General features: G+C 41.2%; 1 protein-coding gene across 3 annotated transcripts; it reads right to left on the bottom strand.

Moving 5' to 3' along the window:
* Positions 1-406: 406 nt before the first annotated feature.
* Positions 407-12,826, bottom strand: serpine2 (serpin peptidase inhibitor, clade E (nexin, plasminogen activator inhibitor type 1), member 2). Of its 3 annotated transcripts, none has more exons than XM_034701170.1 (10): positions 12,719-12,826; positions 12,575-12,632; positions 10,554-10,833; positions 9,570-9,797; positions 9,020-9,217; positions 4,655-4,853; positions 4,184-4,281; positions 2,254-2,340; positions 2,069-2,152; positions 407-991 (listed from the first exon to the last, which is right to left on the bottom strand). In XM_034701170.1, exons 1-10 carry the CDS (start codon positions 12,781-12,783, stop codon positions 954-956), a joined length of 1,335 nt encoding a protein of 444 aa, XP_034557061.1. In that variant the 5' UTR covers positions 12,784-12,826; the 3' UTR covers positions 407-953. The 3 variants fall into 3 exon arrangements, with proteins under 3 accessions (XP_034557061.1, XP_034557063.1, XP_034557062.1); XM_034701172.1 differs by having other exon boundaries at positions 12,571-12,632; positions 12,719-12,762; XM_034701171.1 differs by having other exon boundaries at positions 12,571-12,787.
* Between the last annotated feature and the right edge of the window lie 235 nt (positions 12,827-13,061).

Raw genomic sequence — 13,061 nt, 5'->3', positions numbered from 1 at the left:
TTTAGGGTCATAATTATGATAAAAAAAAAGTCAAAATGATAATGATTAAAATCACAATTTTAACGTTAAGTTGAAATCATGTGATCAAAAAGCCAAAACTTGAGTTAAGCTATCATTATGATATTAAAAAAGTAGGTTTGGGCTAATAATTATGACTTACTATGATGATAGTTTTATTACCCAGTATAAGTTTCTGTCTTATTTGCTCTGGGCTACAAATCAATAACTGTAGTTTTTCTTAAGACCACAATTTGATATTAGAAAATAACTTTCTGCATTCTATTAACAAATATAAACAATCCAAGCCAACAATAGCAGAGTTTCTCCTGATGGCGCTCCCAGGATCATCACTTGACAGTGGTAGGTGTCATTGGTTTATATCGGTAAATAATGAATGCAAAATCACTGATGTTATAAATATGTGTATTTATTTGAGCAAATATGATGGCAGAACGAGAACAGAAGACTTCCCCGGTGAGGGAAACACTCAAGGCAAAGAAGCTTGATGCAATACAAACATGCTGCCACAGCTCAGAAGTGAAAATTAACAGACTGGAGTGACATGACTTAAAATAAGGAACATTAACACTGAAACAATGACATGATAAACAAACTTAATACACTACTCCAGAGTTGAAGAAATACACAACTCGACATTCAAAGTCTTTTAAAAAAAGTAATAAATTCAAAAAAGTATAAAACAAATTAAAACAGCTGGAAAATTTAGTCTGCAGAACATTTGTATAAAGCATGTTATTTGTTACACAAAACAGGTAACATAAAAAGCAATATTTAAAACAAATAACATCGTATGTCCACACTGTACATGAGTCTACAGCAAAGTTTGTGTATGTGTGTGTTTATATGGACGTCTGTGTTCATGCGTGGCAGTGTAGAAGCATTTCCTGTACTGGCCTATGATGCTCCAGGAGGCGGGCCAGTGAGATCTGGACTTAAGGCTGGTTGATCTGGCCCATAAAGAGGATGGTTCCTGAGGACGGACACAGGGAGAATTAATTATTTACATTTAATTGAACAGATTATGAATGTATGCGTTTATTTATATAAAGCTACATCAAGCTGCATTTCCACCACAGGAACTTTCCTGAGGGCAAGAGACCTTTGGAGGTCCTTGGTGTTTTTCCACTGCAGGGATTGGGGTCTAAATGAAGGATTCACAAGGATTCTGTGTTGCCCCTCAGAAAGTCCATGATATGGGGGACTTCTCAGTGAAAGCACGGGGTGTTTTTGAGTGGGCCATAAATGTCTTATTTGTTGAGAACTCAAAGCATTTAAAAGATCAGCTGAGCAGACAGTGAACCATCTGGATGTGTGGCTGAGTCACACGCTGCACCAAAGACACTTATTTTCAGTAAACACATAAATAATCAGGAACACCGTTTATTCTTAAAGGGATAGTTAGTTGTTTTTGGAAGTGGGGTTGTATGAGGTGCTTTGTGTATTACCCACAGGGGATACAAAAATGTAGTGTGGCTTTTTAAGATGTCTTCAAAAAAGGTCTCATGTTCAGCAATAATAGTCTCTGACCACCAAGACTGTAAGCCTAGACACATAATGTGCAAGCTAATATCCACATAACAATGAACGGAGTCTTATTTCCCCAGGTGGTAAAGGTGATGTCGGACCAAGCTGATAAAAACATACCTCTCTTTTACTTTCTTCCATCATGAAAAGGTGAGAGAAGGTAAAGTCGGAGCACACAGCCAAACCTGGCAGGGTGAGCTCTAGTAAAACAGACCTTTACAGAATCCTCTCTCTGCTCTTCTCTTTTATTTTCCCTTTTCTGTTGAGCCTCCCTGAGATGGCTCTAACTGCCCATCTATCTTTATGTTTGGATTTTATGTTTGGGGGCTGTGTGGAAGGCTTTGTAATTTATTAGTGGAGCATAAATATAGGGACGTGGGTGGTTTCTTTGAATTAGAGCACAAGTATCTTGTGTTTATTTCAAACTCTCTCTGGGACTAAAAGTTCCTGAAACTTCTGGCGGAAATTCAGCTTTATAAATACACTTTAATGTGAGTAAACCGGGTCCCATGGAGGACTGTACCTGTGGGGTTATGTCTGATGAGGAAGAGGAATGGTCTGTCCACTGTGACCCAGGGTGGGGAGGACCGAGTCTGCAAAATGGCAGCTGAACACAAACAGACAGAACATGTCAGAAGCTCCAGCATTATGGATTACTGTTGTGACTGTATGGAACTGCAAAATGTCTCCAACTGCACAAACACTCACCTGTGGCAGCTGCTGCTTTTGTTCCATCTTCATTCACAATGATTTTGGCTTTCTGCAGAGCCCTGGATACATGGAGAGGCTCAGCACCTGAGGAAACAGCAACATTTCAACATTTTAAGATGCTCTTTTTGAGTTCCCCATCTTGGGACGTCACTCTCTCTGTCACCATATCTCTCTGCTGCTGGACGGTTGTTGAATGACTCAGCTGTATGATAACCACTATCTGTAATCAGCATCAGAACTCTGCCTCGAATGTTGAACAACTTGGCCTACTTTCTAACCACCTACTATACAAGCAGTACATAAAGATTTGGTCAAAATTCAGTATATAATGTATGAACAAGAGCAAAATCTGTAGTATGCCAAAACTATCAGGATGTCGTATTGATGTGGAGAAATGTCTCCGTATGCATCGGACCAGTCTTCTGTGCAGTTTGTTTCCCACAATGCACAGCGCTAACATTCCACTTCATTTTTGGGGCACTCAGTTTTTAGGTGCTGTGAAAATTATTACCCTCCATATAAGCCACTTCTTAACTTTTTAAATCACAAGTGATGCTAAAGAAGCAGTTTCGTTATCAGCTTGGCCTTTGTTTACTTCTGCTTTCCGAAACCGCCTCCAGCAACGCCTGACCGACCGAGCATACTGCAAACACATCCGTTACAGCAACACTGTCCTGAGCGTGTTCCTGGGTATGTAACCAATTGGCCAATGAGACGGGTAAGCTATGGTCTTGCTCAAGGGAGAAGTTCCCTCGGCTGGTGGTGAGGCTTTCAACAGTGTGTCTGCTCCCTGGTGGCTGGCTGCAGTATAAGTCAAAAAATCTGTCTCCCCCATTCATTTGAATGGGAGAGCAGTCAAACTTTAAAAAATAAATACAGGTCGTACAAATGTTTCTCACATCTGTATGCTGTGGTGATATGTAGTTAATATTTGACTGTTTTGTGTCCAAGGCCTCTTTTTCCTGAAAAGTTTCTTTTTCGTTAGTTATTAGAGTTTAAAAAACGGGGTTTTACTTCCGGGTTTCCTTTGATTCACAGTCGCTGTAGAGTGAAACTTCAAAGGACACACAGCGTCTTGTGACACTATGTGACACTATGAACGGTCATCTGAAACCCTGAGGGGTCGTAAGAAGTAAGCAGCGTGAGCTGATCCCAAAACCATGCATGGTGGCCTGGAAAGTGAAGTCGCTCCAGGTATGGTCTGCCCTTTCCATTGCCTTTTGCTCGACAGCCACCTGTTTCTTTCCTTTATTATGGAACAGGCAGCTAAAGCTTGGATGCCCTAGACCACACTTGTGCCGAGGTTGTGTTGCCATGACACATCCAACAGAACATTCATACTACACACTACCTTCAAACACAGTATGTAGTGCATACTAGATACTACATTCGTAGGTAGTATGTAGCAAGCCTTTGTTCCTAATGATCGCTGTGTCTCTCCATCTTTCATCCCCCTGGCGCTATAGATGTGAGTGACAGCTGGCCCCGGTCATGAGCGGTGCATTCACTTAATAGTTCAGTGTCCACTCTTGTAATGAATATTAGTATTCAAAAAGTCTAGACCCTAAATACAAGATGATCACACAAAGTCTTAGTGCCCTTTGTGTGCTCTTTTGGAGACATTTGTCTTATAGAGCTCAGTACGTCATGTAAAAATGTAAATTGTACATTTCACCACACGATGGCAGCAGAGCGCTTTGTCCAGCTGCTTTCACTCAGTGATAAGAGAGAATAGTGTGAACCAAGTGATTCAGTTTTTCACACTGAGGAGTCAGACACGCTTTACATGCTTCTCTCTGGCTCTGTCAGTAAACAGCAAACAGTCATTTTATCATATACGCCTTCCTCATACCAACAGAAACCTGTCGTAAATACTCGGGCTAGTTTGTCACTGATGTGTTCGGACTGACGGTACGCTTTTACTCACTGATGTGTCTGAAGTCAGCTTTCGCCTCACTGAACATGTCTGTTATTCCCAGTGCTGAGAGGGGGGCTTCCAGATCCACCTCGGCATCAGCAGTAAACCTGCACACAGAGAACACATGAGAACACAATGTAATGATCAAATTCGTTTTTTTCATTAACATAACAACCTTTTTATAAGTTTACATGGCATATAAAATGTGCTGATATCCTGGGTGCGGCCTGTTTTTTCCAAAGGTCTTCTTTAACAACATTCATTTTAATCATTTGCAGCTGAACATGGAGAGTATTTCACCCTCCATGCTTCAAAAGGTTAAAAAGGGGAAAATACAACAATAAAATAAGGGAACACATAATGAAGAGCAAGCCATTCTGAATCATCATCAGGCTGTTCTAACCGTAACAACGTGCTCATTATAAATAATCCCGTTTCACAACATATTATTATGCTGGTGTGTGTGGTTGAGCGTCTTACTTGGGGATGAGCAGGCGGATTTTCCTCGTGTGCATCAGCGAGGTCCAGCTGTGCACCGTGGCCGTGCTGATGTGCGGGATGACACGGGACAGAGGGGTTTCATCTTCAGTCGGCAGAACGATCAGCATGCTGATGGAGCCGCCGTGATAGGGCAGCTCGATCACCTTGTACTTCAGGCCCTGAGGTGTGGTGGCTACACCTGGAAGAGGAGTAAAGGTAAGAGAGGTTAGAGGGACAACGATCATCAATTAAACCTTTTGACTGAACCAAGACGCTTCAACCTCCTCTCATCGGTATGAATAATAATGTTAATTCGTAACAAAAGAGCTGCAGCTGTAGGATTGTTTTGTGATGGATTGACCGGACAACTATTTTCATGATGAATCTTTTGAACTTCAAAATGTCAATGATATAAAAAAGGCTTGCAACTATTTCCAAAAGACAAAAGGTACAGCTTCAAATTCTCAACCAGTTTACAAAATGAAAACACTGCTGCACATCCTCACATTTACAAAACTCGAACCTGCAAATGTTCGCCATTTTTTAATTGAGAATAAACTCACTAAAATGAAAAAAACTGACAAGCAAAATATCTTTCTATAACTGATGTACAATTTGAATGCTTATCAATTTTCATCAAGACACGGCAAAATGAAGTAGCCGTTGCTTCAATGCTTCCTCACAAGCTTCCTGAACACCTGAAGTTACTTGTCTCATCACTATCACCGCTCCCTCTCTCTCTTATTCTCCTCTATCTCTCTTTCCAGACCCAACTTGGTCGAGGCAGATGTCTGTCTAACATGAGTCTGGTTCTGCTCGAGGTTTCTGCCTGTTAAAGGAAGTTTTTCCTCGCCACTGTAACTAGCTAAATACTACAAGGTGCAATGCTCATGGTGGATTAAGGTGGAGTAAGACTGAGTCTTATCCTGTCTTGGTGTTGGGTCTCTGTTCATAAGTTGACATAGAGTGGTCTAGACCTTCTATGTTTGTAAAAGGGTCTTGAGATAACGTTTGTTGTGATTTGGCGCGATACAAATAAAGATTGATTGATTGAAGTTAAACTTTCAGCTCATTAAGATCACGGTTCAAAACATCCTTCTTCTCTGCAGCTTTGAAGGAGGGTGTAACATCATGATTGACAGCTCTGTTGCCAAATGTGTTACCTGCAGAGCTGCGTGCACTGGATTCACAGAATAAAGGAGGAATGATGAGAGAAGATGTGGAGTAGATGTTTGCATGGTGGCAACAACTGGATGTCAATACAGCAGCTCTATCAGCTGATCCCTGATGTACAAACTCTGGTTTCAAATGTTCAAGATGTCAGCCAATGTCAAAGTTATATTTTTTGGCTTTTGCCTTTATTTGATAGTACAGTTGAAGAGAGACAGGAAACACTGGGAGCAGAGTGTAGGGTCGCAGCCGGGAGTCGAACCGGCAACCTTTGCAATGGAGGACTGTGGCCTCTTAATGTGGGGCGCTTAAACCACTAGGCCACCAGCGCCCCGGTGTCAGCCAATGTTGCAGTTTTTTTGGCATCATTAGGAGGTGTGTCGTCCATGGTTTTGTGCAGTTTTCTTAAAATATGCAGTTTTTTGCAGATTTTCTCTCCATTCAAATATATTGCGAACGTTCCTTGATGCTCAACATGTGTTTGGATGACCAGGACTATCTCTGTTTATGACTTTTCTAAAACAACACTCTCCAATGGGATTTTGCACTTCAAAAAGATTGGTTTAACTTTGATGTTGAAATCACTTTTGGCCAAAGAAAGCACCACAAGTCCCAACAGGAGCCTCATACCACAAACATCCGCTTCACTGGGACCACACAGCTCCTCTGACTTTATATGAGCATTAAATGAAATCACAACACACTGAGTTCTCAAGTCATGACACCAAAACATGTATAAAAACTGAACCAGTGAGGGCTGTTCCAGACTCATGTTCTCTTTATGACCTGTGTGTGATAATTTGAAGACCATAATTCAATAAACAAATGAGAAAATGTCGACTAATGTCAACACCCAGCAGGAAACCAAGGAGAGACACAAACCTCAGTGCGTCACAGCTCGACATGACCTCAGATTAACTCAAGCACAGTGTGAGAATCTATCTGCAGCACTCGGTGCACCAACACATCTCTGACAGCTCGTCTAAATATAGACGGCTGACTGGTGTGCCATTTCATTTCACACGGGGCTAAATAATGTGATGCGGATGTGGCATGTCTCAGCCTGCGTTTCCGTACAACTCCTCACAAGTTGACCCGTGAATCACAAAACTGGCAGCTGCTGTAATTATGTCATCAAAACAATCTGAAACGTTGTAAATCATCAAACCGCCATAAATCAAGTTGGCAAATATGAGAGGTAAAGAAGAGGCGACATGTAGGGAAATAAAGTATCTCTACTTCATCTAGTGAAAGGCGGCTTGTGATGAAAACTTCACTGAGCATAATTAATGTTCTCATTCTATAAGACTAAAAGGGACAACCCATTAATCCACTATCTCTCACATCAAGATTACATCCTTTTTTTATTCTAAGTGGACAGGACAGCAGAAGTGAGACAGGAAATGTGGGGTGCAGAAGGTGGGTGAAGACATGCAGCAAGTGACGAGAACTATATCCACAGTGGGCGCACTTCCACCTCCCGACCAACAGCGCCCCACTTCTTTCGGGTTTTAAACTGAGAAGCCTGGAGAAGCCACTTCAGACCGGCTCTAATGGCTGAATTTAAAGCAATATACAAAATGTTTGTAGCCTGGTATGAAAAAGGTTCTTCAACTAGATCAGCAGTAAATAAAAACAGCCTCATTGTTTGACTCATTAGCCCCCATGAAAGAGACATGAGCTTTTCAGTTGTCATGACATCAGTTACATCTCCTGAGAGAGAGAGAGAGAGAGAGAGAGAGAGAGAGAGAGAGAGAGAGAGAGAGAGAGAGAGAGAGAGAGAGAGAGAGAGAGAGAGAGAGAGAGAGAGAGAGAGAGAGAGAGAGAGAGATGGTCCCCTAGTTATCAACAGCAGACAGCAATCATATAAGGATAAAAAAATGTTAAAATGGAGCACAAATATCCTTCATCAGGTCACCCTGATATCGTCTCTGCTGGGAAACACCAGCAACAACTGCAAAATCTGCTGCAGCCATGTCTGCACACCTCTATTCAGCTCATAGACTGTATATATAATGGATGTAATATCAGTGATGTCACCCATCTGTTCCTGAGCGATGTTTTGAATCCAATCATTGACGGGAGCCATATTGGAAATGCTGAACTCATCCAAAACAGTGGGACGTAAAGAGGCGGGGTTTGAGCCTCCTAGCCAACAGCTATGTGTTCCCGCCTGTCAATCAAGTCAGTCACATCCTTATTTTGGCAAAAATTCGTTGTCTGAAAAATCTTCTGAACCATTACGTTACAAAATAATTCACCCCCATGTACAGTGTGTGCAAAGATAGCCTTTTTTGAATTGGTGTGTGTTAGAGCCATAGAGTTATTTGAGTGTGTGCGTGCCTTTAATTGTCATGCTGCATGTAAGTGGTGCTGCCAAGTGGGAGCTACTGAGCATGTGCGAGGCAATGTGTGCTTTCATTTGAGCAGGACAAGGAGCACCATATTTTTCTAACCGTAGCTTTGTTTGGTTTGTATAGTTTTGTCGCTTTTGTAAATATATAAGTTAATAGCAACGAGAGAAGTGATTTTGTTTGTCTATAATTTTAATAAATTCTCGGTTTGTTTAATTTTATACGGCATTCATTTCCTTTTTTAGTAAACCTATTTTACAACGCACGAGTCAGAAAGATCACGTCCTGCAGAAGTGGCAAAGAAGGTTTTTTCTAAAAGTTGCCACTACAGTGTGTATGTGGTTTCCGGTGTTTCTGCAGCCAGACTCAAGCGGTTGTCGATGAATTGCAGTGTATAACACTTCCGCATGGGCTTCATATTTTGAGAGCTGAGGTTGCCGCTTGATTCAGCTACAGATAGAAGAGGCCTGACGACATCCGACAAGAAAAGTGAATGGTAGAAAGCACCTTCTATAAATCAATTATCATTTTTCTCCTCCTTTATTTAACTGATGAGCGCTAACTGTCTCACAAGGTATCGTTGCATCCCTGATCATCATCAGGCTTGGTGTCATCCTCTAAGGGTTGTTAGTTACTTCAGTGTTTGTTTAGTTCTAATGCAAATAAATTAAATATGTTCCCTGTGATTAGAGGACCTGTTCTTTAAAGTGACCCTCTTCATCTCTTTCACTTTCCTCTCCAACCCGAGCTGTCTGCAAGCTCTGTTCCACAACCTCTAAAACAACCTGATCAGCATCCAACTATCTCTTCCTGTTTGAAGTATGACGGCCGATCACCTCACCGATGTTGAAGACAGACAGCTGGGACATCATCGGAACTTTGTATGCGTTTCCGTCGCCCCCGGTGAAGGGCCTCATCTTGGTGTTCTCGGGCTGGAAGCGGGATTTCCATAACCCTTTGAAGAAGATCGAGTTGACAGCAACCAGACGGGTCATAGCTGGGTCCAGCATGTCGGCTTTGATCAGGTTGGGGATGTGACCTGGATAAATATGCAACACGGGAACATTATTCAGTCAGGGAGAATATTACCACTTCTTTTAATATTCACTTCAGCACTGATGTGGATGGGAAAATTATACATCTCCTGAGGGTAAACAGATCTATGTGCCAGAACATTTGCAATATCAAAAAGTCAAAGCTGTGTGGTGTATGAATAAATGTAGTTTCTATTTTCTTCTTTCAAAACTTAAAAATGTGTATGCTTTGATTTGAAACTAACTGCAGCAGTGACATTTGACTGTTTTTGTAACAAATTCTAAAGTATATCTCCATAAAACACTCAGAGTTTAGTATATATTAAATTGTTTCTACACCACATGCCTGACTCCTACCTTTGGTCTTGTTGTTGACCCATGCATTGATTTCCTCTGCGGCTGCTTCAGGGTTGCTGAAGTCCAGGCTACGGCTCTCACACTGGAAGTTGTCTTTGTTGGTGGCTACAAATGGTGCCTCCATGGGGAAGTCCTGCTGGCTGAACATGGCGTTGGCGATCAGCACGGCGTCCTGGTTGGACTTTGCTGTCAAGGCTTTGTGCAGTTTCTTCAGCATCCTGTACGGACCTGAGATAAAAGAAGGATCAAAGCTATTATCTATTGATAACATTAATACAGCTGGGTACTGGCAAGGACTTCATGGTACGAATAGCATCACAATGGATCACAATATGATACGTAATATGCTTCATCGCAACACTACATCATCTATTGGATGATGTTGTTGTGTTTGTGACATTTCTGTGTGTCAGTCATCGTGCAGAGATGTAGAGCTCAAAATGGGACTGAAAGAAAATGTTGCAATCAGGTGGCGTGAGCCAAAAATGACATGCCACTTCTTTGTTACACCACTCTGTTTTAGCCTTACTCCCTCTCTTTACTTCCCTTTTATTACTTGACCACACCTGCCCTCTCTGGGCCAATATCAATGTCCTCCCTAAGCCCTGAGCCCTTCTTGACTTAACTGACGTCACCTGGAAAGTGATTGAAGGCAGGAGGCTGTAAGGGCTCAAACGGTAGAACTGGGAATGGGACAGCACTTTGCCCCTTCTCATGTAACCTGCATGACGTAACCAGCTCACCTTGGCGATATTAGGAATTTTTGGTTTTCTTACAATCAAATTAGCTGAGTCTCCCCCTGCTGGCCATTAAAATAATTCAATTAAAATAATTGCAGTTCTGTATTGGCTTCACTTTTAAAATGAAGAGGCCATGAGGTCCACTTCTTATACATCTATGATTACATCTAAGTTATAATTTATAGTTTAAATGTAAAACTACATCTTTGAAGGTTACATTAACGTAGGGATCCAGCCTCCTTACCGTTCTTCTTGTAGCGCAGAGCGTTGAGGACCTGTTTCCGGGTCTCCCCATGTGCTCCCGGCAGTAACATCCCAAGGACAGAAGCTACTCCATGAGGTGACAGAACCACGTTCTCCAGAGGCTTGGAGCGGACTACTTGCTGAAACACCTGTATGCCAAGATCTGAGCCCCGTTCCCCATAGGTGGGTGCTTGGGACTGCACACCTGTATGGCTGTACAAGATCACCAGTGTGGAAAGGAGCGACAAGGAGAGGTGCTTCATTTTTAACCTCAGGAGCACCTGGTGAGAAACAAAGGACAGAGTGTTAGAGGCATTTTGGAAGGATAGGCAAAGGGTTGATTTGTTTTAGAAATTTGAGACAGATCACCTGAACCATTAAAATACAGGAAAACATCAGGTATTCCTTGAAAGCACTTCTAACAGAGAAAGTTGTTTTTATACGACTGTATGGTGGACGACAATTAAGATTTGCTCTTTACCCTGAGGCGTCCAGCTCTGCAGGCTCTGACTAACTCTTACTCACTGTCTAAATTCTACAGTCTAACCATAAGCAAGCAGTCAAGTGAAACTGGGCTCTTCTGTCATTTAAAGACTAAAGTCAAACTTTCAGACCGTTTCAGGAGAGTGATTCAGAAAATACGCCACACTGATGAAACTGAAGAAAGGGAGCATGAAACCAGGAGAGAGCCAAAATGCCTGCAGGCTTGGAGAGGAGATGTTATTATCGTTGCAAAAATCTAATGTATACTTAAATCCCTCACAACACGTAAACCCTGGCAAACTCTCACTCTGATTATTAAAGGGGACTTAGTGACTTGGAGCAACTTCAAAAGAAGGTTAAAACACATTAACTTTAAGCCTTCTTAAAGCTGCTATGAGGATCTTTTGGTTTGTATCACAGCGCCTCATGTGGACAAACTGATACCTCGTATCTCTTGTCCTGTACATGCAAAAGTTGTTGTTCAAACAAAAACCTCACCCTGCTGTCTTTTATAAGTCAAATGTATCAAGCAATGTGATTACTTTGCATGAAAACAGGCTGCTTCTAAAGCGAGATGTCAATCATCTGTTGTGACACCTACCCCCTCACAGCGGTTTCAGGCATTAAAAAGGACAACAGAGAAGGTATTGGTAGTAGGTTGATGGTCTTGTTTGCTTTTGTAGGTCATTAAGAGGCGTCGGCATCGGTTTCACTCTGTTTCTCAGCTATTTAAAAACTCCTCACAGTGTCTTTAAGTTGGCTATAAGTGATTTTGGAAGAAATTTACAAGCTCTGAAACTGTGTGAGAACACAGGTCATGTGTGCTGGGAAGAGATGTTATTATGGTTTGTAGGAGTGGGAATAGTGGGGTGACACATCATGATGGATACCATGTTAATTGGCCACAACAATAAAGTCACGATACAACGATTCAGCGATAATTTATAAATTGCACGATATTTGCTAAAACACAACATTTGATTTCTGAGGAAAACAAAATGCCCCTTAAAACTAACTTGATTCCATTTTTACCATGGAAAGGAAATCTATTGAGCCATATCAATTTTAAATCAGGGCATCAATATATCCCCTTGACGATATTTTATCCCACCCTTAGCAATGCATGTCAAATCTCCAGGATGAGTCACCACAACAACCATGCTCCATGCATGGAAACTGCACATTTTGAGTCTCCTGCATGGCTCCAAGAAACAATCTCACCACTGGGGTTTGCAGCACACTCATGCAGCTGCAACTTTTAACACCTCAGATGAAATAACAAGCTGTCTTTGAAGCCATCATTGAAGGTACTTATTCACTGCTGATTTAAGCGTCACATAAAACACACCTGACTGAAATGTTGTGCAGGCGAGAATAAATGTGAATGCAAATGTTATTCAAATGGGTAGCAAGAAGTGACTTCGCATTAAAATAGTGATACGTGACGTTATTAAGAAGGGTTTTGCACCTAAACCTGCCTGGTTTAATTCCGTAAACCTGCTGTAAAAGAGTCTATTTAAAAAACATCTACTCACCTATCACGCGTGACGTTAGTTCAACTTCTCCTGCAGGTGAAAGTTGAACCTTTCTCAGCTTTTTGTTAGAAATCAATGAAAAACGAGGTTAAATCAACAAAGTATGTGAAAACTCTGTATTCCAGTGAAGGTGAGAACTACTACTGACTCCACTGTTGTTTCAAAGAGGACTTTATAACACTGAACTCCGCCTCCAGACACACAGCGAAGCATGAAGCGAGAATCCTCATGTCAATTTAACACTAACAGAAAAACACTTCCGGTAGACTTTAGAAATAAAAGTCAATAAACCAAAATTGTAATAATTAAGAGTTTTTGTTTTTGTTTTAATTTGGTCTTCTTATTTTTGCTAATTGAATCTAATGCTTATTTTTAATTGTTTGTTTTTATTTATTTACCTTTTTTGATAGATAATTATTGATTCCAAAATGTTTTGAATTGTTTTGTTTTTATTTATTTAAAAAAAATCTAATTAATCTAATTGCTAATTT

Source organism: Notolabrus celidotus, chromosome 14 (genome assembly GCF_009762535.1).
Source record: "Notolabrus celidotus isolate fNotCel1 chromosome 14, fNotCel1.pri, whole genome shotgun sequence".
Lineage (NCBI taxonomy): Eukaryota > Metazoa > Chordata > Actinopteri > Labriformes > Labridae > Notolabrus > Notolabrus celidotus.
This window is presented reverse-complemented; position numbering and strand designations above follow the sequence as displayed.

What these genes read in the sequence shown, in the direction of transcription:
- serpine2 (XM_034701170.1), bottom strand. Translation starts at nt 12,783, where the DNA reads ATGCTTCGCTGTGTGTCTGGAGGCGGAGTTCAGTGTTATAAAGTCCTC. An exon ending in GGTCAACAACAAGACCAAAG is followed by an intron (nt 9,218 to 9,569) that starts GTAGGAGTCAGG and finishes ATATTTATCCAG; the next exon opens with GTCACATCCCCAACCTGATC. An exon ending in ATCCGCCTGCTCATCCCCAA is followed by an intron (nt 4,282 to 4,654) that starts GTAAGACGCTCA and finishes CTCTGTGTGCAG; the next exon opens with GTTTACTGCTGATGCCGAGG.